Consider the following 27,632-nt stretch of genomic DNA (forward strand, 5'->3'; position numbering starts at 1 on the left):
AGGAGCCTTTAATGAAATTAATTCAAACAAAATATTTAAAAAAAGAAACAAAACATGTTACCCTATCTCATGAAGTACATCAGTCTATGAACATTTATAAAATGCAACATTTAAGTTCTATGTAATATAAAGTGGATGATTCTTTGAATGCATCATGGTATTAGTTCACTAGAGTTTTAGAAGATTCAAGTTAGAACTCAAAGTCTGCCTCCGTCATGTCAATGGCCCAGGCAAATTTGTCCCGTTGGGTTTTATTGTAGATTTTTTCTACAGGTACCTCAAAGTTCTTACACCTGCAATAAAGGGAGAAATTACACTAAACAACACAAGAGACAGGTAATCTTCTAGTGGGTCTAAAAGGTATTTTCTCCTAAAGTACTGCTATAACAAAAGCAATGTTAGAAATACCACGGAGGACATAGTTGCCGTACATACATGTCAAAGAGAGCACAGTCAATCTAATGATCTGAAAATATGTAACTTTTTCAGTTTTCTAGAAGGACTGACAGGTGCCATGTTAATCCACTCTAATTAAAACTGACTGACTTCATGAGTGTGAAGATGAATTACAGCCGAAATTAGCTTCCTGACACCGCCTGTAAGGCCCCAGGACAGAGGTAGTATACTAATGCCCGAGTACAGTCACTACAAGTCATTGTCACTGTTTATTCTCAATGAAAGATCCTGTAAATAATGTTGGACAGTCACTGCTTGCTTTCTTTATCCCCTGTATTGTAATACTATTTGTTTCTATTTTCATATTAGCATTTCTCTAGTAAAACCACCAGCCGATTTTGCATCTTCCAGTTTAATGATTGATGTAATGTCAGTAAATCTAATTGTAGGCTAAGTTCTGCATCAGAAGGTTCAGTCACCTTATATGAAGCAAGTAGCTATTGGACAGTAACATGGGCCAAACTATCAACTTTTTTATATATGTGTGTGTGTATGTGTGTGTGTGTGTGTGTGTGTGTGTGTGTATGTGTGTATATATATATATATGTGTATATATATATATATATATATATATATATATATATATATGTGTATATATATATATATATATATATATATATACACACACACACACACACACACACACACACACACAGAATCTTTGAAGTAGACAGCAGACCTTTTGCCTGTCATCAGTTTAAATCCTAGAATTAACATTACTGACAGGTAATCTGAGCTGCTGTTTGACATTTTATGGTAACCTGTTTTAATTTTAGTTTTCATTATTTTATTTGTTGAATTAACTTGTAATCACAGAATGCAAGTTCCTGGAGGGAGTGATTCTAAACAAATATAATACATTTTCTATATTACTTACAGAATGTTTAATATGGTACAATTTCTAACAACATTCAACTAAGGTGATGCACAGAAGTGCTGTAGATATGGAGGGGATGGATTTCGAAGTGTTTTCATCTAAGTGTATATGTTTGTATTCACTCACCAAGCTACGCTTATGCGTGGGTCTAGATAGTTGAGCTTTGAGGTACCCAGGGCAATCTGTTTGTTCTCCTCCCTGTCAGTCGCCTGTACCTCCATCTTCAGCAGCTGCTCCTCGCAGCGCCTTACTGCGGCCTTTTTCCGCTCCACCAGCCTGGCAGAAAATATTAACAAGGCGAGTGCAATACAGTCACGGAGTGGAGTTTTGTATAAATACATGTAATAACCTTAATAAAATCTCTGCATCTATAAAAAAAAAAAAAAAAAAAAAAAAAAACTTAAAAAAATCTTAAAACAAAAACGTTGGACAGTCACGCCGTCAGTCACTAGTCTAACACCAGAGTGCTATGGAGTTCAGACATAAATGCTGTTCTTTGTAATCATCTCTTTCTCACAAATGGCTTATATTTCTTGTTGACATCCAATGGAACCAGGTATTCCTTTTCAATGTACTACTGAATACAATATTCTCCGATATAATGTCCAGCATTGTTTGCAATTGTCATTTGGCTGGAACACACAAAAAAAAATTAAAAACAGGGAAGCTTATATTTGTGAGTTAACAGCAGGGCTACCAACCTTTAAGTTCAAGATCATACATTTCTCACAGCTTTAATCACACCGGGAGAATACTGTACCTTTCTATTGCATGTCGTGGGTGGGATTGTTGCAGAATATTTTGAACTGTAAATGTCTGGAGCTCGATGTTTTTTGTTGACACTTGAATCATGACACTTACGTGTGCAGCTTTGGGTCTGAACTGCCTTTGGCCTTGGCCTCTTTTTTGGCCTGTTTCAGCTCTGTCTTAGCCAGGGCCAGCTGTTCCTTTCTAGCATCAATCTACGTGGAGCAAATGAGGACAACAGCACTTTTTTTAATTTATGGATTAGGGTCAGCTGTAAGATATCTTTGACTGGGCTGCAAGGTTATAAAACATCACTATCTAGAAATCGGGCCTGGGATGATATTCAATAGACAAATTAACTGAAACACACAAGAACATCCAGAAATGTTATTGCCCCCACTGTTGTCCTGTAAGATAAATGTCAATGCGATGAATGACTGCCTAATTAACCTAGTCAAACAGTTCTTACCTTCGTCTGAAGGTTAGCCATGGACTGCTCAAAGGTCTTTGGTGGCGCCCGCTGGTGGTTACAGAGAATAGCAACTGCTCTGTTAGCCCTGTTGTAGGACAGTAGTTTCTCTGCCACATTGTCAGACTCTTTAGATGGTGACAGAACAGGGATTTGTATTTAGGCAGGAAAATTCCACAGAGCATGGATGTGATCTGAATTATGCACAGAAATTTTAAATCATGCTGGCACCCCTCATGCTTTTACTTCACACCTACCATCTACACTGTGAATCTCACAAAACTCACAGTAAATCTCACACATCCCCATTAGCTTTAGCTAATCTTCCTAAGGGTCCACACAATATGTACAGCCACCATATGTCTGCCTGCAGATTGGCTCTCAGTGGCAATTCAGACATGAGAAGTGAGTGTGAATCTGTGAATGAAAAACTGTGGCAGAGGCAGCCAATGGGACTCCGATAAGAGTCAGGCTAATGCATAGTGCTGCGTAGATACTTGATAATGTACTTCTACCAAAAGAAGTTAACTGACATCAGGGTACCTCAAATAACACAAGTTAAAAGTATGAGAACTATGGGTCTCCATGATAAGCATCAAGGTAATGAGACAATGATAAAAAACGATAAAAAGCACTAAAGCTGCTGGTAACTCTTTAGGATTATGAGCCAGTACCTTAAAACCTCACGTGTGTTATACAGTAATTTATGTAAGATTAGACTGCTGTATATTATCATGAGTGTGTGATTTACTGTTTGTGAGTTCTTTAAGCTGCTGCTGCAGGGTGATGGAAGCATTGTATGTCCTGAAAACCTTCGCAGTCAAACCAGGCATTAGGGAACTCAGATGCTTGTTCAGCAAGTTTGTCTGCCATGAGAAATGAGAAGGAGAGGGACAAAGGCAAATAGATACATACATCAGTGTGATATGGACTACAATGTACACAGTCATCAAATAACTACTAGGCCAGCATATCAACACATTTTATACCACTAGATGGCAATGTGGGATTGTTCTACTTAGTCTCTAAAGCATATGTAATACACTCACTGGACATTTTATTAGGTAGACTTTGCTAGAACAGTTTTGGACCCTTGTGGCATAGATTCAACAACGTGCTTGAAACATTTCTTAAAGATTTGTCCACTCCACATCCATGGTGTGAATCCTCCCTTCCACCACACCCTGAAGGTGCTATATTAGATTGACATCTGGACATAGCCCTGAGAAGATGACCCCTTGAAAACATTAGCCGCAGTTTCCTGTTTTTAGTTAACAGTTACGACAGAATTTTCACTCAATGGAAATTTTTTCCTTTTCTCTTCATTCTCTGCGTGAATATCCCAGTAGTTTCTAAAATACTCAGACCAGCTTGTCTGGCACCAACAACTATGCCACATTCAAGTTCACTCAAATAAACTCTCTTTTTCTAATACCTGGTTTGAACTTCAGCAGATTGTCCTGACCATGTCTAGATGCCTAAATGCACTGAGCTGCTGCCCTATGATTGGCTGATTAGATTTGCATTATCGAACAGTTGTAAAGCTGTACCGAAAGTTTGCAACAATAAAGTGGCCACAGAATGTATATCACAAATAAAAACTGTGCCTTTATTATCACCATCACCTCTTAGAGTATGGAGAAACACAAAAACGATCACAGTAACACTTCCGCTCAGACATTTCTGTAGGCATTACAAGTTTGAACTGTCATAGCCAGTGATTACATGGCCATTAGCACCTGTCAACTAGCAGCAGCTTCAACAGAACAGCAAAGAGATGAAAGAGAGTTAACGGTGTAAAGGTACATGCACTGGTGTGGCAAAACAAATGTGTATGCTCACTGCACACATACTGATATGAGGTGCCTACACATTGAATTGCTAAACATAGATGAAAGTACACAAATGTAGGGGAAAAACTGATCAGATTGCTGGGCAGCTCACAGCTCTGGCAAAAACAAAGAAACCCAAAAGATTCTGATAACGACTGCAACAATGATGTGGTTCGTATAATCAGTGCATGGTCAGGACCCAGCTGTCTGAGGCCAAAAACTTGAATGAATGACTGAGTCTCACTTCACAAGTCGATTAAAAACAGGACCAGGGAGGGTTTTCATGCATACATGTGCGTGTCTTCGTCTGCCCAAGAGCACACAGGTACACACATATGCACACACTCACATCTGCTGTCAAGCCTTCCTTGCTAATGAGCTACCCAACTCTGCCCTTGCAACACTAATGAAGGTGTCTGCTTGTCTGAGGGTCAAGTATGATAGCTCTCACACCCCCTGTTTCCCTTGGCATTTTTTGTTGTGTGTGCAAAAGTGTGTTTTTGTATGTCATCCGTGCTACCTCCTAGGGCATTATTGTCATTACTGCAGGTCTAATTTCCTGTCTATAATAATGGGATGCAGTACTGGACTTTTTCATTAGCATAATGCTGGCTAATTTGTGGTGATTGCAACTAATGTCAGGGCATAATATTGACTGTTGCCATTCTAATGCAGCTATGAAGATCTGTGTTTAATTTTTCTCCAATTTGTGTGGTCTTTGCATCAGTTTCCTGTGGAAAAAAAAGAGTGAGGGCAAGTAATGAAAAGTGCCAAAATGGAACAACTCATTGGGATTTAACTACACTTCAGGTAGCAATTTAATTTATTTTACTAAGATGTAGGTAAAGATAATCCCACTGAGGTCACAGTTAACCTGAAACTGCATACAGTGTGAACTGTAGCCCTAATGATGCAGACTCAAGAGAGAAGCCTTCCAAACAAGTCTGACAAAAACCTCCATTTTCAGCTAAGCTCAGACACTCAGATTTTTGCAGTGTGTCTGTGTGCACTCAGAAAAACCACAATTACTGTGGCTGAGCATTTTGCAATCGGATACTGATGAGCACCAATTTTTCTTCTCTCCGTTTCTCCGAAATGTCTTTCAGAACAACTAAATGTTTGCAAAACTGAATGCCTATAGATACTTGAAAGGCATTGTGAAATACAGTGCAGTAATTTCTGCAGATATAACTCTACTAAGCCAGCAGGGCCCAATTTTGAGAATAGTTAATTGGATTAATACTTAGTTGAGACAAAGATAGTGGTTCCATTCTTCTTAATAGTCTCTCCTTTTGTTCAAGTAGTCCTAAAACTCATCATTCTATTTATATGTGCATAGAACTGGAAAAAATTAGCCCAAGCTCACATGCAAAGCTTATTCTATTCTTCTTCATTCTTTGATAAACGTTCCACTCCCAATTTTTCCAATATCACAAATCTTCCTCCTCATCATCTCAGCCTTTTAGCAGCTGCCTGCCTGTGACTTCTTCCCTTTTGCCTTCTTCTACCTTTTTCCAGCAAATGTGTACCTTCTCCTTCCTAACCTTCCTGCACCAGAACCAGTTGTCACTTTTCCATCACTCCGCGCACTCGTCCACACACACACACACACACACACACACACACACACACACACCTCTCTCAGTGGCGTGGCCTTTCTGGGTGTCAATCTTGCCTGCCCACAGCAGCCATTACCATTCCACCTCCAACACACCCTGACATTTCCTGACACACTAGAGGGCAGAGCAGAGGCTTCACACTCCCTTCTTCAATTGCTCCATATCTTCATCTCAACCTCTCACTCCTGTCCTTCCTTCCTTCTTCTTTTCCCTACCTGTCAATCATTATATACCAATGCATGGAGTGGGTCTCAGACCTTGTGCATGCTTTATCTTTCCTCTAATGTGGCTATTAATCTAATTCATTACTATGTTCCCAGCCTCAACGCTGTCTTTCTTGAGCATATCAAGTTTTTTTCTTACCAATCAAAGCATTTAACACAAAGTCACCAGGCTGTGAGCTGCTGGTGCACTAACCTGGTTTTAACTACAATAAACCTGTTTATTGAGAAACCCTGAAATTTTTTTGCAAACCAGGACAACCGTTTAGCCTGGGGTATAGATTCAAATACACAAATCTTTTGTTTTATAAAGTCTTCCTGCAGCCTGAGAAGCTGTGTCTTCCTGCAGTGAACTAACCATGTGTACAACTGCTGCATTCTGTGTGGCCTTGCTGCCTGCAGCTACAGAAAGAAGTTGAGAGGACACCAGACTTTTATGTGTGTAAATTCATCCGCTCAGCATGTTCACTCTCAATTTTCACTCATGCAGTTTCATTTTTATCTGCGACAGTCCATCCCCTCTCTCTTTTGAAAACTCTTTTTCTGCTTTCACTTCGTCCGTTTCCAATATTCTTTCCCTTCTCCCCAGTTCCTGTTTCCTCACTTTGCGCCTTTCATCTTGCCACACCAATGGCTCATCCTCATTCAATCTCATCTCTTACACCTTACAATTTTGTCCCTGCTTTTCTGTTAGTGCAGCCTTTTGTCCCTAGAAATCATAAAAAAGTTATTCTATTTAGATTTCATAGTCTTTTTCTGCCTTTTATTTAAATATTTCACAATATAACCCTGGGGAAAAAAAATCCTGGTATTCCTTTACACAAAGTTAGCAATTATGCAAAGTACTTATGAATCAATTTTCACCAAGTTCTTTATACTACTGCCTTGCTTTTAGCAATTCGACAAAGATGTAGAGCACCTAATGGCAATGTTTCTCAAAAGGTTCAAAACGTAACAAGTGGGGTGGCAAGAAAACATGCTCAAGGATGCTTAATGAAACACTCACATTAAGGCGGTCAAAGAGGTCGTCTCCAGGTTGCTTGTTCTCAAGGAACAGTCTAAGATTCTTAAAAACCTGAAAAGACAGAAAAAGTTCATCAAAAGATTTAATGGAGTATTAAAAACCATCAAACAGCTAAAATGAAAATTTCCTCACATTTCAGCCTGAGGCTAATTACTCTACTTAATAACCGCTTAAAATTTGAAATGTAACAGGTTGTTCCAATGATAATTCTGAACTTTTTTTCACTAAAGGACTAGAGATACTTTCTTAGGAAGAACGAGCCAAACCTATTCATAATGCCAGTTTTAAAAATGATCAGTCGTACATTTTTAATATTACATGGCTTACACTCACATTTTGAATAATCTGGGTGGAGAGCATTATAGGTGAAATTGTATGTCAGTAAATGCAACAGGAAACATCTAAAACACAATGAATGGAAAACCACACACTTTGTTGGCTGGTTTAATCACCGGCTCAAGTGTCCTTGAGCAAGATACTGAACCCCAACTTAGTTGCTCCTGGGTAAGTGAGAGTATGCACGAATGGTTGAGTGGGAAGCAGTGTAAAGCGCTTTGGGTACCAATAGGTAGAAAAGCGCTATATAAGTGCAGACCATTTAGAATGCATTTTCGCGTAAATAGTGGCATGTGAATTCTGCAGACAGTTGTCTGAACCTGATTTTCTAAGCACTGTCCAAAATTATCGTAAGTAAATGGGTCAGAAGACTGGAGCATTGGGACAGTTCAACAGTTCACACTGATAAATTAAACTACAGGAATCCAATCCACAACTATGCCCTGAGAATGGATCCAAGTACTCTCTCTGTTTGGGTTCTGTGTAAATAGTGGCATGTGAATTCTGGAGCAAAGTCGTAGGAGTACAAAACGCACAATTAAATGTGACATTTGCTGCAACTTTGTTGGTTCCACAAACTCTCTATTCCCCAGACAAACAAGTAACATATGCAACATAAACAATTAATAGCAACAGATGTGTTACTTTACAAAACCCAATGACAAATTCATTGTCTTATTTGTGGCAACTGTGTTCCCCTTTGGCAAATAAACTGAAAATATAAAAATTAAGAGTGCAAGTGGGTTTGAAAATGATGGAAATGTAAATCAGTATGTGTTTAAAAGTCTCAGTGAAGCAGAGACACAAAAGTGAGGTTGCCTAATTGGTTTAGTGATGTGTTTTGGTGCGAGTGTGTGTGTGTTGAGAATGGAAATAATCATTTAGAAAATAAATAAATTCTCCACAGGCTCAAAGTACCAGACAATACATTTATGCAGCACCGGCAGGTGTTCTCACACTCCACAACTATTCGATAAAGTCATTCAGAAATCTAAATGGTGTTCTAATTAAGTAATTACTAGGCACTTTGTTTTTTTAAACAATAACCATACACTAATGTGCTGATGAGTATCTGGTTAAGAATTCATAGGTAGGAAAAGCAAAGGAAGTAGTATACAAGGTGTTCTCATTGATGGATTGCACACAGGGAGAGTAGCCATAAGGGGAAGTTTTCCTGTTTTCCTTAGATAGAACTGTAATACTAACAAATTAGATGAGAAATTGAGTATTATTGGTCTGTATCATGCATCACTTGGATCCACCTTATCGTTATTTTTGAACCGTTTCCCAGTATCGTATTATGTTCTCTGCATGGAAAATCTTCCCCGTAAACAGCTGATTGCATATACAGTATAAATAAGCCAAACATGTAAACCTAGGTATTAGATTGAATGGCTTAAAACACTTCAGAGGTTAAAAATGGAAATTCCATTCTTCCATCCTTGTTCTACTTTATTCCAAGTGACATTTAGTAGCAGTCTTACCGATTTCCCTGGGAATTGATGATGCTAAAATATGCAAGAAACTAATTAATTCTAGCTAATGTGTTGCTTCTGAATGCACTCATTTGAATAATTCTATGTTCTGCCAAGAAACAAAAGCACTTTGGCTGTCAGGTGCTAACATTTCTTTTTCAATCTCTGGAACAGAAGATAGCATGGGTCGACACCAGAGGAGGGGTTGGAAATTTACATATGCATACATACACACACAAAAATGTGACAGCTGTTTGACAGATTGCAGACAACTAAACAAGATTAAAAAAACATTTCCAGACACATTCTGTTTTCTTCTATTGTGTCATGGGCTAACCTGCTCATTACAGTATGCGTCATCATTTAGTGTATCAGATACACTAACAATTAAAAAGAGTTGCTGCAGTGCTTAATTGTTTTATGCAGTATTGACGAAATTTAGCCTGTCCTGTTGCAATTAGTGTAATCTGTGCATACTCCGAACATCACAAAGCCTTACAAAATAATTACAACACACTAAAAAAACAACTGAACTTAAAACTGAAAACTTAAAATTGTTAATGAATGTGAAAGGTTTTAACTGTTTGCAGCCATTTATTAATGGATATTAATGTTGGATTTAAAAAAAATGTGTATTACAGACTATGCTAGATTTGTACTTTTCACCTTTAATTTGCAGGTATTTTCTGCTGCAGTTGTTTAATTGCACAAGATCATCTTATGCAATTATTCTACTTTGAGACCCCAGAGGCAAAAAGCATGAATATAAATATAAAAGCAGCAGGGCAACTAAGAGGTACTACAACTGTAAAACACTTAATGTTCTGGAAATGGTCTAACATCAAACAGTTAGTGTTACCGGCAAAGTCGAACACATCTGATGGAACACTTAGAGAATACAACTGAATGAACAGAACGAAGACAGCTGTTTTCATTTCCTTAGGAAATGTAAGCACGTGCATTGGCTTTGCTAGTCAACAAGCTTGAGTAATGTTGACCAGAGCAGGTGAAGACTATAAAACAAACAAATGTATAAAATCTTACCTCAGTAATATGAAAACAGCAGAAATTTGGGGCTTTAACATTGAAAGAAAGTCACTGTGTTTCTATAGAAGCTGTAGCCTCATGTTAACAAGAGCTACTGTTGTGCTACTTTTGTATTTAAGGACATTACAGAGTGCAGGTCACCTGTGTTTTGGTAGCATTCATAGCTCAATATGCAGTTAACTATTGGTGGGTATTATTTTTATTGTTGCACAGCTGTTCCGAGTGTTATTCTTTAGAATTTATAACAAGCATAACAAGAACAGCTTTTTGAGTGAAGTTTTTCCTTATTTATATTGCCCATTTGGGCATAGACACTGGGGAACAGCATACAGTTTTAATAAAAAATGTTTTTTTAAGAGATTTATTGTCACATTCATAGCAATGCAGCAAGGCAGTGGGTTGTTCATTTTTGTCTTGAAGTTATAATTTGTTTCCTGCATGCTCTAACCAGGCACTACCTCTAAATAAGAGTATTTCCAATAATTGCACGGCCAATCTCCTTTTGTGTGCTATACGTTATACGTGTGAAAAAAAACTACTCCAGACAGTTGTCTGAACCTGATTTTCTAAGCACTGTCCAAAATTATCGTAAGTAAATGGGTCAGAAGACTGGAGCATTGGGACAGTTCAACAGTTCACACTGATAAATTAAACTACAGGAATCCAATCCACAACTATGCCCTGAGAATGGATCCAAGTACTCTCTCTGTTTGGGTTCTGTGTGTCAATATGTATACAAGTGACCTTCTCTGCAAGGACCTCTGCCAAAACCTAAAGGGCAAAATCTAAATTATTAGAGTGAAATACACTAATTTTATTTTGCAATGTACAGCCATGACACTGATGTCTTATGTAGAATTATAGTCCTACTGGACTGGACATTGCATTGGATGAGCTATAATAATTTAAATCATAGACATATTATTACCCACATACAGTTTTCCTTTCCAAACAATACACAAATTAAAAGGGCAGGAGATGGATATATGGGTGTGGCGCTGTCAATCTATTTGTGCTATTTACCTTCTTAATGACGGGGACCTTGTTGTAATAGCGAATGGAGTCTTTACCCAGGAAGTCAAACTCCACGACACACTCATTGCCTTCCAGTTGCTCATGCAGGGTAATGTGCTCGACGCGTAGTGAGCAGCAGCCAACTGTGTCTGCCGTCTCTCCCTCCTCCTTTTCGTTACCAGCTCTCAGCGCCAGCTTTATGGGTTAGAAAAGAAATCAGAAGCAAACACAAATCAAATCCAAACATACACTCCAAGCACCCATCGCCACCATCCCTTTCATTCAGTGCAAACTCACCAATCAGAGGATAGCTAAGTAAACAGAAATACATTGTGTGTGGAGTATTTAAAAAAGAAAAAACTGTATAGTAAACAAAAAGCTGAATCAGAATTGAAATCTTGACTTGAGCTAAAAGCAATCCCATATACACTGTCATTTCACATAGCGCAGAATCAGATAACTAGCTTGGGGTCAGTGGACGTAAAAGACTACATAGAATCCAGTTTTAGTCATATAAATGATTTTCCATCTACCTATATAAGAAAAGAGAAAAGGCAATTAAGACACACTGCATTGATTTCCAACTTTCATAATTCCTTTCCTGTCAGATTTTAAGAAGAATGCAACACTGACAGGAGTCTACTTCAAGCACAACTGTGTACTGTAAGCATTACATTTAGTATCATAATTGCTGGATAAGTCATAACTCAGCCCAACCTTGTCTATGAAGTAGAGGGCAACAGCTCTCTGGCGAATGCCCATCTCTTTAGACTTGAGATCCTGGATGTACTGGTTACGGATGTCTTCTACGCATGACTTCAGTTTCCGAGCAACTTCATATTTCTCCCAGTCCTTCTCTCCCTGCATTTACAGCAAGATGGGAAAGGCAATAAAGAGAAAAAAAGAAAACATGAGAAAACCAAGAAGCAGAAAGTGTGCAGGAAAGGACAGAGGACAAAAGTAAACAAACCAAAAAAAGCCTCATATCAAATTAGTTTTCAACAGTATAATCATGATATGATGTATTAACACGTTAGTACTTAACTTTAATCAAAATTTCTTTGAGTAAGGTTTGCTGCTTGTTATACATTGAACCCAAGAAACAATTAAACCAATCATTGAACAACACACACACAGTCGATGAAATTACCAGTGGAATAACTTAACCTTTGCACATGAAAGATGGAAAGAAAGAAGAGTGAGCAGATAGTGGAGTGTGACAGAGAAATGAAGGTAAAGAATAACAAGTCGTTGCACACAAGTCTTATCGGAACATGCACACCTTACAAGGATTGCCATTTACTCTTGAATAAAACCATTAGGGAATTTTAATAGTTTAGAAACAAACAAATTTACCATGATTTTAAAATAACTGAATTCAAAAGAATCTTTCAATATTTATTTTTAGACTGTTTAATTAAACAGACAATGAACTACTAAAGTGTATTTATCGCCCAGGTGTGCACCCACCCCAGATAAAAGGGTTTTAAATCAGGTTACAACTTCTATTAAAAGTTGGAAGTCTATCACAAACAACCTTCTCACAGCAATGTGACTGATTAAATATATAGATGACAATATACCATCACTAGCCACTTTATTAGGTAAACCTGTTCAATTGCTTGTTAAAGCAATTATCTAATCAGCCAATCACATGGCAGCAACTCAGTGGATGTAGTGCATGTAGGCACGATCAATCTGCTGAAGTTCCAACAAAAAAATCTGAATGGTGATTTAAGTGACCCTAAATGTGGCATAGTTGTTGTCAGGCTGGTCTAAGCATTTCAGATTTATTATTATTGGGATATTCACATCCAGACATCTTACAGAGTATGGTCTGAAAGAGAGAAAACTATCCAGTTAATTGCAGTTTCCTGACTGTCTGATAAAAATGTTGCAGGCCACAAGTAACTTTTTTCTTTTTATTGGTGTTTGTATGTAGTATTTTGTTTGAAAATGTAGAAAAAATAAAAATAAAACCGCATAGCAAATCAGACAGAACTGTCTTAATTTAATCAAGCTTTGATTCAACATTTACTTTACTATCTGTTTTTATGCCACAAACAAGAGCGTGCTCACTATGATTTGGGGAGGGGGACTACAAATGATTGTACTTTTACTTATTTGATTCAATGTTGATAGAAACTAAAGAAAACAGACCATTTCTTTCACCTAGTCTCAAAACAGACATCACAGCTTAAAACGTAGTGTCTGAATTAATTATACACTCAAAGAGATAGCGCACTCAAAGTATATACATGCCATGCACACACCACTTTTAGTGTTTGGCTTTAGTGATTGCTAACAATCCCACAATGCTCCTCATTTAAGTGATAATTTCTGTTGCGCTGTTCAAACAACTGTTAGTGTCGACAATGGTTAGTAAGTGTCTGGAATCTCAACTGACTGATCACTATTAAGTAAACTTACTGTACATTATAAAATGGAAAATCAATGAGAGTGAATAGGGAGGAATTTATCCTAAATAAATACAATTGATTGCTGAATATATTTTTTTTCGGTCTTGCAGGCAGTAACTGGTCTCCACTAATGATGTGTGACATGAAAAAGAGCTGAAACTTGTTTGAGACATATTATCCACTGTGGCTACTAACGTGACATCTGTCATTTGTGTCAACGTCTCATTTTGCTGAGCAGCCAGCAGGTGAGATAAGTGCTATGGCAACGCTTTACTAGGGGGTGCCTTCAGGTGCTGTGAGAATAAATATATGATTGATGGGTTAATGTATTTATCAACTACCTAAAAACCTGAAGTGTTCAAATTGCATACATCAAATTTGAGTCATGTAAAGTCACACCATCAATCAAAGACAGGCTTCTCAAAATTAAAACATGAAACAAAAACCATTTCTTTTCTGTGACAAGTGGTTAAATTAAAAAAATAACAATTTATAGCTAAAGTTTTGGCAGGTTATTTGACATACTGCCTGTGCCTAATGAAGCAAACATTTTTACCTGTTTGCAATGGATTTACATCCTACCTTGAGTTTTGAGTTGGCATTAAGCATGATGTACTTAATAGACCCCTGGATGTTCTCAGTCCAGCTGGCCAGCCATGTCACAGTGTTGTCATGTCGAATCTCTTTCCAGTGGTGACCATTAGGTGGCACTGGGATGCAGGACTCTCTGTCAGAAAAGGAAAAAAGATAAAGAAAGAAAGAAAGGAAGGAAAGTGTGTGCATCTGTGTGTACAAGCAACAATAGTATCTGAGTGCAAACTAAAGCATCTTACAGCGGCTCAAACCCCCTAAACAGAAATGTATGACATAAGAACGAGAAAATGATGCTAAAGTTGTAATTTCTATTTTCAAGTATGAATGCAAGTATAAACTTACAGTGTGCCAGAAAAATTCAATGAAGCCTAGATATAATTCAGAGTTTAAGAAAACCATTTGTATATTTAAAATCCAAACATTGCAGCATTTGTAGCAGGGTATTACCAAACTTCATTGTGGTTTATAATGAACATTTAAAAATATTCTACATAATTCCAGTCTTTCAAACATTTTGTGCACTCAGGTCAGTCTCCCATGGAGGTATGTTTCCAGGAGCTAAAGTGATGCAGTTCTTGTTAATCCTGCTCTTCTTAGCAGGAATATATGCGTCACTACAACGTCACACTCTTACTTGCTGCAGTTTATGATGACATCCTCCGGCTGGATTCTTTTCTTCAGCATACCCTGTTTAGGATGCTCGCCTCTACCCCTGAACAGGCCTGGAGGCTCAATCTTAAAGTTTCCAATCCGCTCTTTGTGATGGTCCAACAGACAGTAGCCAAACTCATCGACTATCTTCTGATTGGCTTCCTTCAAAACCTAAAATGGATGTAAAAAAGATTTTTAAAATGTCTGTCATTGAGAACCCGAATTGTCTATTGTCACCTTTATACGTTGACACTAAATGAAAGATGTGAAAACAATGTATAGACAGAGGGAAGACTGTGTAAAACTTACCAGTTTTTCCTCCTTAGTCATATTTTTCCTGGCTTCCACCTTGGCTTTATGCATGGCATGAATCTCTCCAAAATCACATTTGTCAAGCACTTGAATCAGTAATCTCTCTTCTTGGGTCATTTCCTAAAGAACCACAATGTGTTACACTATCACTCTCTGATGTCACATTGAGCTTTTTTTATATTTGAATTTTGTGTGTGTGTGTGTGTGTGTGTGTGTGTGTGTGTATTTGATTATAAATTAATGTACACCAATTTTGATTTAAAAATGTATCAATATTTAAGATAATAGTAAAAGTGCTGCTAGAATGTTATTAATTTTTGTCACAAAATAAAAACAATTTGCAGCCTGAATATACTACAATGCACAACTAACTCTCTTTGCCAAATTAAATGAACTGCAATAGAGTCAGTGTTAATTATATAGATGCATATTTTGCAACATACATGTACTGTGTTTGTGATACACAGTTCTAAAGTATTAACTATGTGTAGTAATGTGATGGTTCAAAAACCTGAACTAAAGGTTTAAGTGCTTTACTAAAAAGACTTTATTAAATGAACAGGGATTTAACACATTATACAGAAACTTCTAAATAGACCAGTGACCTTTTATCTTATTACGCATGTTATGAAGGCAGAGAGAAGAGAAATGGGGAAAAAAACATGTCATTAAGAAAAGGCCAGAATATAGACCACTTCCTCTCAAGAAGGCCACTGTAAAACAAGCTACATAAACAGTCTTGACAAAGCAGTACACTGAAGGGAGGAGTAGCAGAGAAGTTGAGTTTTAACTTTAATCGTAAACTTTCTACAACACTGCACAATGATTCACCGCTTGAAGTTTGTGGTGCTAAAATGTCAGGACAACATAAGGGGCTTTTAATATAAGCTCCTGCTGCTTGGCAAGAAAACAATTGCAGCTTTGTGGAGACCATCATGCATGTTTGCACGGAAGATCCTTTTTTTTAAAAAAAGAAAATACTGGTTTTAAGGTCATGCTGAACTCGAGCAGCACTAACAAAACAAAGAACGATGATAAGAGGTTTCATGACCGGGATATCTTGACCTTATAGTCATCACTCATCACTAACAGGGTGCTCATCAAAAACAGGGTAGCAGCCCAAAAACCTAAAAAGAAAAATAAATTAATCTATCAAGATTTTTAGAGCAGCACGGATCTCATCAAGTCAATCTTCTTCAGTCATCAATGAGATGTAAAACAGACCTCCAGATCAACAAGCAGTCTGTCAGTATGGACACACAGTCGGTCTGTGTATCTAAGCTTGACTGACAGTCGACAGTGGGTGGGCACCGAGGGCAGTGGAGCGAGGAAAGGTTTTTTCCGGCTGTAATAAAACAGTTTAATTGGATTTGTTCATATGCAGAGAAGCTACTTGTATAGATTAGCATATCAATGCCTTCGCACAAATCATATTTTCAAGTGCATTGAGCACTAGGCAGCGCAAAATTAATTCTGCATGATATGCTTTGGGGCCTGGCACAGTGTTGTCTCTATCCAAAGGACACCCTGACAGACACTGGTGCACATTTACCAGTAACAGTGACAAACATAACCCATACTCTACACACATATCTACAGTTTTCAACAAACCTTGTACACAACACACAAAGCTGCCATACACTACACACACACTACACAATGTTATCAAGATAAGGTTTCTGGCACTCACATTGGGAGAAGCTGACACTGTTATGCTAAAACAAAAATCATCATTTATCAAAGCAACAATTAAAAGTTAGAGTAAAATGTAAAGAAGTGTAATAATGTGCACGGATATTAAACATAGCTTGTAGTTATCATCATAGCAGCATCAGGGGGAGAGATGCTGGATGAAAATCTATAATGATTGTGTTGGCTGATTTAAGGTTCTGGTGATGTACTAGTAATCCAGGGATGTTGCATTCACGCCCAATCCGGTTCTTTTTAACATCTCATGGGTAGGTACGAAGGGATCCTAGAGCCGTTATTGTTAATGTTGTGCCCAAATTTCACTGCCTGTCCTAGCTCCACTCCTCTCATTTCTAATTAAAGAATGAGAACCAAATGTTACATATTGACAGATGCTGTTGACTTCATAAAGGCTGATTTGTCCGCTGCTGTCCTTAAACGCACAATTTAATTTTCTCCTCCTCCTCAGCTTGGTGAGCGCGAGCACAGTGGTAGAGTGACATAGTGAGTGATTGAAGAGAGGAAGCAGCTTTAGCGAGAACAAATACGTAAATAAGAGAAATCAAACAGTCTTTTCTGATCGTTACAGAGCGGTTACGTTCTAAAACACAAACAAATATGGTCACATCTCCACACAACCCTCCAGGAAGGACTTTGTGTGAACACAACTGAACTGCATGTTTCTCTTGTCTGCTCCTCCGTGGCCTCTTTGCTCGGCAGGTTATGTTTACAATGCAGAGCTGTGACATTAGGTCTGACAATATGATTTTGTGCTGTTAAACCCAGTGCACAGAAGCAAAAATAAATTATATTGATGGGATGTTTAACATTGAATCTGATATATCGAACTACCTATGGTTAGTTCCAGTTTATTTTAAATTTGTAAGTCCAACAAAGTTTTAAATAGAAGAAAGTTTGACTTATTACATTTCAGTTTAAAACATAAAAGCAATATTTATGAAAATAGCATGGATAAACTTTTTCTTTTATAAATGGCAGGAATATTCTGTTGTAGATGCCATCAGCATAACTAGCCTGATAGAAGAGGAACATCCCAGAGGGCTTCGTGTGAGACATACAGGAGAAATTATCTTATTAATGTTCACTTTGTTTTATTTAACCCTTATATGGAATTTAACAAGGAAAGGTGCTGCATGAGAAATAAACACCCAATTGTTTTGTCTGTGCGTGAGCAAACCCTCTACTATCCTCTTCCCACCGTGCCAGAAAAAATGTCTAGGGGGAAAAACTGTTTCTGATGTTATTTTTTGACTTTACCTTTCTCCAATCTTTAAAAAAGTTCTCCCGGAACACCTTCTTGGTGGTGTACTCATGGTCCAACATTTGGGCAAAGAACACAGCCACCTCCTCAGCAGCCAAACTCAGTTTCACCTTCTTGCCTGTACAATCAATTGTACAAGATAATAAATAAAGCAATAAATAAATTTTCTTCCATTTTTTTGTCTAGAGGTCATACATGCTTTGTAGCCTAACTTTACATGTTCCATGCAAAAAATACAAACTGCACTTCATGCAGCTTGTCCATCAGACCAACAGTTTACTTTTACACCTTTGGAGGCTTAGCATCTGAATAACATCTAGTATGCAATAACACCCACCACAGCTCCTCCACAGTCCCATCAGAATAAACCAGGACTTTACAAAGACAAGGACAAAGATCTACATTCTTCCCATGACCAAGAGTGAGCCATAAACAAGCACGTACAGGAATTAAGAGATCAAGCCAATTCCCTATAGGCCCCTGCTGTGCAGCAAAAACAATTACATTCATCAATCACTATTTGACCCGATACACCTTTGTTGACCTAAAGATCAAGTTGTGCATGTTTGTGTCTTGTGTGTGTGGTCTATTGAGCTGAGCTGCAACAATGTAAGAAAAGCTGAGATTTTAAAATTATTCCAGCACAATTCTAAAGTAGTTTTAAGTTCTGAGGAAGTCAGCTCAATTTCAAAATGCTAGCTTTTGGTATTAAGTTGCACTTTGCGGTTGCAAAAACAGAGATAAGTTCAACTTTATGTCAGTTCCTGTGGCAACACTCTGTGAAACTAAAACCCTCGCCGCCAGTCTTTCCTCATTCATCAGTTCATATTGAAGCACAGATCTGAGAGCATTCATTTTCAGAAGTGTGTTGGGAGGATATACAAATCCTGTGTACCCCATTAGTCTGTTAAATATGAGCTATCTTGACCGTTATTTCTTTTTTGATAAATCAGCCAGTTTAAAGGCATTGATCACTTCTTAAATTTAAATAGGTTACCAAAGTAGTTAAGCATGCATCGTATTCAGTTGAGTATAATATTTACAGCTTCCCTCTTTTTTAAGCTTTCTAAGCTGTTTAAGCTGTTTTTAAGCTGTTTAAGCTGAAAACTGTCACCCTTTCAGTCAGTTATCCTGCAATGAAACATTTTAATTTTTCAACAAAAAAGTGGAAAGGTTTAGAAACATGACATATCTATGAAGAGCAAATTCTCTTGTTGTAATTCATCACACTGATGGATCCTCTGTTGTCTAATATGACATCATATACTTTTTTTGGGTGACTATGGAAATATTTTAAGCATTTCAGTTTAAATTTACTTTGCCTAACATTAAAATCAGTAATTAAATGTTGTCAAGCAAGATTTTTTAATATCTAAAAATTTACACCCACTTTTAACCGTGATTCATTATAAGCTGTACTGTCATCTGTACATCAGTGGTAGGTCAGACTGATTACAGTCAAAGTCCTATATAAAACACTTAATCCTGTATATAGGACTTATAAGTCTGCTAAATAATAAATTAAATGACTCAATAAAATGTAATAGTGTAATTTCAAATTTGCCACAAAAAAATTGATTGAATTGAACATGTGTGTCATCATGAGCATAACAGACTAAATTGAAATCGCAGCTTTGCTCTTATTTACTGTTGTCATGGAGTCTCATTGTCAGTGATGAGGATTTATTTAGTTCAGGGTTAACTTCAGAGTGCGTTAAACCTGCTTCCCTAAAATATTTACCTTGAGCTGCATTACATGCCCTATCAGAAAATGTTGCTACAAAATTAGACTAATAGGCCTATAATGGGGTGGCCATCTCTGATCAGTCATCCGGCTTTTCAACTATACCTGCGGAATATTCCAGCTTTTAACTGACTTAACACATTTGGGGGTAGAAGCAGGTTTAACAAACTGAGGTTAAATTTGAAATCTATGTTGACAAATAAGAGGGAAACTCAGTGTTCTGAGTTGTGTTAAAAAATTGTCAACTATGAGTAATCATGTGTATTATGACAATAAAAAGCACTCAGATTTTGATTTAAGGTCATACAACAAAAAGCAAATAGCACTCACCAAAAGTGTTTTACAATGTTTCTGGTTTCATAACTCATTTGTTAATGTGAGAAAAAAAATCACTATGTGAGGATGTTGATAAAGATAAGAATAGCTGAACTGAATGTGCTGATGGTAATGCTGGTTTTGTGTAGGCTAAGTAAAACTACACTATATTCTGGAAAACAATCAAAGGGTGATGTGCACAATGCCACCATGTAGTGTATGAAATTTGGAATTTTGTACATCATTTGTTAGGATACTAGGATTTCAAATTACTGTGATGAGACAAAGTAAGGGGGCGTGGTGGATCAATGGGTAGAGCATTGGGTTGGGATACAGAAGGGCACGGGATCAAATCCCACCCCACTAGATGTGGCCCCGTCCAGCCATCAAGGGCAATCTTGGTGCCTATCTCGAGCCTAGACAACATGGGAGGGTTGCTGGCAGGTTATCTGGCATAAAAACACATGCGTGCGGAACGTTCCGCTGTGGTGACCCCTGAAGGGACAAGCTGTTGATCTTTGACCGTGATGAGAAAAAGTATGATAGTGTGGGGGGGAAAAAAAAAAAAAAAACACCTTTCAACACTGAAACCATAATCGCCCTCTCTCTCACATTCCAACTTCCATGCTTAACTGACCATCATAGTAGAAGTGAACGTTGTCAGGTAAGGGCTGATACTCAGGAGGGAAGTAGGGTCCTTTGTGTTCCAGGAACTTCCATTTCACCCCATCTTCATATTTCTCTTCCTCCCACCTGACAGAAAAGCAACAGAATAAAAAAAAAAGAAAAAAAAACATGTCTGAGAAAGTGAAAATTGGTCCTTTCTGGTTTTCCCATGCAGTTTTTGCTTGATTGTTTTGTGTGTGTGTTAGATGTGGTCGGGCAAAGTCAATGCAACATGAAAAGAGCAGCATTTCCAAACCATCTCCAACGATTCTGCTCCTCCTCCTCCTTCTTTTTGATCTTCAACTGTCTTGCCTCCTCTATCTCCTCCTTTGTCCTCTTAGCTTTTTTTGAGACCGGATGCTCTCCTTCCTCTTTCTTTACCATCTGTGCCAAGAAAAAAACACTTCAGATGTGAATTCAACACTCCCCCTTTGAACCACAATTCCAGTAAACATTTTATAGCAAGAGTCTCACTGATGATGACAGATTAACTTTGGAAGACAGAGGTTTACCTTTTCTGCTTTCTTCTTTGACTTCTTTTTTTGAAATTCTCCGTCACTTTCTTCTTCCTTCCCATGCTGCTTATTTTTATTCTTAGAGCTGCACATATGCAGAGACAGAATATTAACAGCTTACACAAAACAAAAATGTAGAACTTAATGAACTACTTAAAAAGAATCACATGTATTTACGATCATTGTTGATCATATCGATGAAGAAAAGCCCTACAAATGTGAGCAATGATTTAATTTCAGGCCAATCCAAATCTCAGATCTGGTCACACTTACTTGGTTGTAGCAGTGGAATGCGAAGAGCCTTCCATGGGCTCATCTTTAATTCTTTTCCTTTTCAGCCCTTTCTTTTTCACGGTGAAGTCATCATCCTTCAGATCCTGTTTTACAGATTTGCTAAATCGCACAAAAAAACAGTTATTACTATAAAGCTGATTAATCTTGTCATCTTAGTACTAGTGTTAATGCTTTTTTTTTTCCATTTTTGGTAGAAAACCCATTTTCATTAATAACACTGTTCTTGTAAAAGCACATTTCTAAAATCTGTTTCTCTTTCTTGTGGTCTGTTGATTTTAAATTAGCATCAACTCCATTAAAACAAAAAAAAGAATAAAAGCTTAATGGCTCTTTTTACTGCTGCCTGCTACACTGCTGGCTAAAGAATTGGGACAAAATTACCATGCCATGCAGAATAGGGAAAAAAAAAATAAAAATTTAAGCACACAATGATGGCTCACTGACCACAAGAAATCACAAATGATTGTGGTAATTAAGCAAAACTGCGGAAACAGTAATGATAATGACAATTACAGCAATTAGAAAAAAATTATAATAATTACACTATTGCAAGCTTGGAGTTTCCTGCAGACTGAGGAAGTGGTGGGTAGGAATCTGGCCCAAATTAATCAACAAATTACTACAGTTACCCCAGCTAATAGATAATAGTGCGCCCCTTTTCTAACATTTATTTAAAGGGGAAGTGGGAAAAATCAAAACCACTTCATTTAATTGACAAATTACAAACCTGTTTTAGCATCTACCTGGTATGCACTGCAAAAGACTAATGTACTCGCTCTTTGCTTCTACAGTAAGACCGTTAAAGCCTTCACTAAGGTTATATGGTCTTTGCTGCAAATGCTGTATGTTTGTGTTCAGATTTTTTCTAAAGATGATATTGGACCTTTCTTTTACCTCTTAAGAAAAGCAAAGAGACAGCAATTCTGCTGTATGATATTTCTTACTGTATGATAAAAAATATTTAGTATGGTTCCAAACTTTTTGCAAATTTATTTTGACGTGACAGTAGTACAAGTAAGATTGTACATAGTACCAATATTATCAGGGACCCTCTCCTTTTATATTGTGTGAATAAGTAAGTAAATAATGTTTTTAAATAAAGGTCTTGGCTGAGCTTGGAATCACTACATACTAGTTTGAATACAGTATTTATTAAATAAATGTAGACACTCATAATTCAGACACAGAAATTAAATTACTTATTATTATTAATATAATGTGCTAATATAATGTGCAGGCTCTGCTGTGTAAACATTTTCCCCCACATACACTATACCTTAGGTTACTACAAAACAAACAAAAAAGTAAAAACTAGGTAAATTTTGGTCACACTTTAATGTCATTACTGACCTTTATGCACTAATGTCTTTAATCCAACTTCACACTGTTAGTTTAATTATTTTTTGACCTTTCCATTTATCCAGTATGTCAAGTTTAATTATATTATAAATAGAAAGCCTAACCCTTTTGCCATGTTGTTTTCCTCCATCTGCTCATCAGAACCTGCATAGCTCATAAGAGCATGAAAACTGAATTATGGACTTACATAAATTCATACAAGTGCTTACTTGGACACAATGTTCTTCAGGGAAACTTCTGTTTTTACATGCTTGTGTCAATTGGTCTGCACTTATATAGTGCTTTTCTACCTTAGTAACAAAGCACTTTGCTTCTCATTCACTCGTTCGCACTCACAATCACTAACACACACACACAAACACACACCCCGATGCAAGAGCCCAAAATTAGTTGTTCACTCACCGGGAGCAACTAATTTGGGGTTCAGTGTCTTGCTCGAGGACACTTTGACATGTGAAAGGATGAGCCAGGAATCGAACTAGCAATCTGAGAATTGGTGGATGACTGTTTTACCTTCTGAGCCAGTCGCCTCCTCATTTTATGTAGCTTTCACTTAACACTATACAGTATATGCAGAAACACTGGCCAAATGCAACTCTTTCACTAAATCACTTTGCACAAGGCCTTGTGTATTAGCAGGGATTTTTAATGTGACAAATAAACAGAGAAACCTCAGCACCTACCTGCATCTCTTAACCATATTCTAAATTGGCAGTAAGCAAACTCCTTGTGAGCCAATGATATGATGATTTTTTTTAGACTGAATAGAATTTTAAAATAAAGGGAAAGCCTTCATCTCAGTTTCTCTGTGTTCTCTTTTAGTTTATGTTATAACTCTAATTTGTTCTTTGGTCAGACCGTTCGATATGGAGAGAAAAGAAGTAGGTAGAAGTTTTCATGTTTTTTGGTATACTGCATCGCTGAGCAAAATCCATAAAAAGCTATACAAAGAAGGGTGGGTCACTGCGTCCATTGACATTTACGGTCTGTGGTTCTAATAGCCTTATGTTTCTTCCCCAACTCTGCCACGAGGACCTAACTTTCCTCCCTGCATGAAACCCACTCAACTAGCACAATAACCACCTGAGCCTTTCCGGAAGGAAAAAAAAAAACCCTAAAGGGGAACATTAAAAGCCAGAATTTAGCAAAATAGTTTTTCCAACCAACATCTCCTTTGAAATGTTACTTGTCGTATCGGGTTGGACTAAGTCCACCTCTGGGAAACAAACCATTAACACGCTATAGAAACACTGCTGTGAGACAGATTTGACACAGCAGGCCTTTGGCCAAAGTCTGCCATCCCAACAACATCGTGCTGAGCATCCGGCTACTCATACCATGCATTGTCATTTATTACTTTCCTGACAAGCCATATATATTTCTCTTCAGAGCAGATTAAAATTAATTTTCAATCAGACAGCTTAACACGTTGTAGAAAATGGGAACAGCCTCTGTCCAGGGTCCTACAACATCAAAATATAAGAGTTCATTTCCATCACCTCAGAACGGAGGAGGAAACTAAAAAAATACAGTTTCAGCTCCACAGCAACATGTCAACTTATTATCTTACAGGCATTATGACTTCATGCAAACCTGGGACTGTTGGCTGGCTCCAGTGTTTCTGTCTTGAATGTCTTGACCTGAGGGGAGGAAACAAATTAAAGCTCAACATGATACAACTGCACTGCAGGAGATGCACACACCTGGCCTGTGACAGCAAGCAGTGTAACAATCTAAATTCTGTATAAAAACAATGCAAGAAATCACGACTGAAGGACATAAGCACAAGATGTCAAGTAATATATTTCATGACTTCCACCAAGTGCATTATTAAATACACAATACATTGTGGCAGACAGGGGTTAATATGGGAAAAAGTTGATGAGTGTCAGAACGCACAGAGCATAACTTGCTACATACACCGCTGTGTAGCCACAGACCAGTCAAACTGCCCATGCTGACCTTCGTCTACCACAACATTAAAAAGCAACAGATGTTATTAATGTGGTGGCTGATCGATGTATGTTACATCTGAATGTGAATCCTGTGTCCGTTATGATTAATTCAATGTAAATTTATCACCCAAGGTCTTTTATCTGAGGCTCTTTATGTATGGGAACATAAACTTGCATAATCAATTATTCCATTAACAAAAAATGTAATCAATTATGATTATCCATTTATCAAGCCAGAATGCAAATCACTGGCTGCATCCAGCATCTTTAATTTGAGAATTTACTGTCTATATCATTCTAAACTCAACATCTCTTATTTGTGAAATCAGGCAATTTAAGAATGCAGATATTAGGAAAATTGTGATGGGCATTTTATATCATTCAACATTAAACATTCTGACATGTTTTTAGAAAACAAAAGATCAACTGAAAATATTGACAGATTCATTTAGTTTGAAAATAATTTTTGCTAGTTGCTCGGGATAAGGTTATTTTTCAATGATTTCATGTTTTCATAACGCTCTAAAGCACTTTACTACTTCTTTAAGGTGTTCTTAGTCAGGGTCAGCTTCAATAGAACATTTCATTTACGTCTAGAAAAAAGACAAAGTAAAGTGAAAGTACTGGTTTACCTTCTTATGATTCTTTTCATTATCAGTTTTCTCTGTAGATTTTGTTGGCTTTGCACTGCTCATTTGGATATTTAAATTGGGACAGGGATGACAATGAGAGGAAGAGAAAAGCCTTGTTAGTGATGCAGAATTGTAATATGACCAGTCAGGGAAATATAGTACAATTGCGGGGAATCATCAGCTTTCCCTGCTACAATGAAATGACTGAAATGGGCCCAAAAGACAGTTTGAGCTGCATTTTTTAAAAGTAGGTTCTTGTCTCTGCCCGTTTGTATAATTCTTGTCAGACAATTCTATAAAATGCCACCAATCTGACAAGCAGCATCCCAGAGGATCTTCCTACAGCTCTGAACATGTTTCTTTTCATTTTGACCTTTACCTCCTTCAGAGCTGAATGTATGAAAATGAAATTTAGCTGCAATTATCCTGGAGCTATGTTAATTTTTTTTTTTTAAATAATACTTTCCCCAAACATGACACTAAGGCAGTTTAACTGTTAAAACAAGAGGCATTTCCATGCTCAGGAAAATTACTTCTGTGAGTCTTGTACCTCAGAAGGATAAGTTGATCCTTAATCAGTAATTCAGTCAGTGTGCCATGAAATAACATGAGGCTAGCTGTCACAGAAAGCTGCCTGCTCTACTGCCAGTAGCGCTTACAGGTGTCTATTCATCTCTCTGCTCTCATCAATTACACAAACCAATGACATATCACTCCGCATTCATTTGTCTGCTCACATATGCATAGTAATAAATGCATCAGATATCAAGTTAATTAATTTATTCATATGAAGATGGAGTACCCACTGTACTCAGTGAAATGAATGCATGTACTCAAAAGCACCAGCCTGCTCGACAGCTCAGCCAGCATAGCATTCTCACAGTAACACTTTCTTGTGTCTGCCCTTTAGTAGCACACACATGCTGCCATATGGCTCTCACTTTCATCTGATGTATTACCACTGCAAGAGTAGCTTTTTTCCACATGAATTAATTTGTCTCCACATTTCAACAACATGAAAGGCAATGCTACTTGCTGGCTTTGTGCAAAAAGCCAGCTTTGATGTGTGGCCCATGTTGGTGCTGAACAGATGTTGGATGTACTGTAGTCATATACATATATTATTAAAGGAGCTTTTGTAAATTGTAACATTTCAGGTAACTTATTTGATATTTTCACTTGAATGGCTCGTGATAAAAGTATGAATAAATGGTCGGAAAACTATAACGTTGTATGTAAAGAAATCATTTTTGAATAATATTTCTTTACGTTTCTCACACAAACACACATCACTGACCTGTTCTTGGGTGCATCTCCCCCGGCACCGGCGGTTTCATGGTCACTCAGCCTTTTCAGTTTGGTTGCTTTGTGCTTAACCTTCACATCACCTTTACCTTCCTTCTCTCTTCCCATCTTTCATATGTACCTTTCTGTCAGAGGACAGTGAACGTTTACTGGTCAGCAGCGACTAAATTCTGTTTCACAATGTTAAAATTGTAAAAACCTGTGCCCTGAAAAATTGACGTTAGCCAATTAGCTAGCTAGCTAGCTAGCTTCAGCAAACGCCGATAAAAAAAACCACTAACTTTAAATAGCAAAGGTCTTTTATTGGTTTAGCAAGTACGAATAATTATAAGAACCACTAGCCATTAAAAAACTAAGATATCAATCGACGAGCGCAACACCTGCAGTTTCTGGGTAAAATACAAACTTTTTAGGCGGTTAACACCCCCCGATTGATAGAGGGAAATTCATCCGATTGTGCGAGCGTCTAGTTTAGCTGGCATCAACTCCATCTGAATCCTGGTTGGCTGAGGAACATCCGACATTTGCCAGGTTGCCAGGTTGTGTGAAGTTGCACCATATTCTGTGGCCCGTGCGTTTCAGTGACCTGTGCTCGTCGAATTGAATTTGAAAAAAAAAATAGCGTAGCGTTTGCTATGTTTTTGAAACTATGACTGAGGCATGCAGAGATTGACTGATTCATCTTAATACCTAATACCTACGTAAAAGTTACAGTATGAGTCACACTTGCCTATAACTTGACATTTCAGATAACTAACATTATTATAAATATTTGGGGTTTT

General features: G+C 37.5%; 1 protein-coding gene across 1 annotated transcript; it reads right to left on the bottom strand.

The window, feature by feature from the left end:
• Positions 1–162: 162 nt before the first annotated feature.
• On the bottom strand, positions 163–27,321 carry zgc:173742 (DNA topoisomerase I, mitochondrial). Its single transcript, XM_067501626.1, has 19 exons — positions 26,843–27,321; positions 25,546–25,600; positions 24,552–24,598; positions 21,579–21,698; positions 21,303–21,390; positions 21,047–21,174; positions 20,762–20,877; positions 18,062–18,183; positions 15,092–15,214; positions 14,766–14,953; positions 14,120–14,264; positions 11,835–11,978; positions 11,127–11,312; positions 7,228–7,296; positions 3,301–3,415; positions 2,550–2,677; positions 2,195–2,295; positions 1,460–1,609; positions 163–293 (listed from the first exon to the last, which is right to left on the bottom strand). Exons 1-19 carry the CDS (start codon positions 26,956–26,958, stop codon positions 191–193), a joined length of 2,244 nt encoding a protein of 747 aa, XP_067357727.1. The 5' UTR covers positions 26,959–27,321; the 3' UTR covers positions 163–190.
• Between the last annotated feature and the right edge of the window lie 311 nt (positions 27,322–27,632).

Source organism: Channa argus, chromosome 4 (genome assembly GCF_033026475.1).
Source record: "Channa argus isolate prfri chromosome 4, Channa argus male v1.0, whole genome shotgun sequence".
Classification (NCBI taxonomy): Eukaryota; Metazoa; Chordata; class Actinopteri; order Anabantiformes; family Channidae; genus Channa; species Channa argus.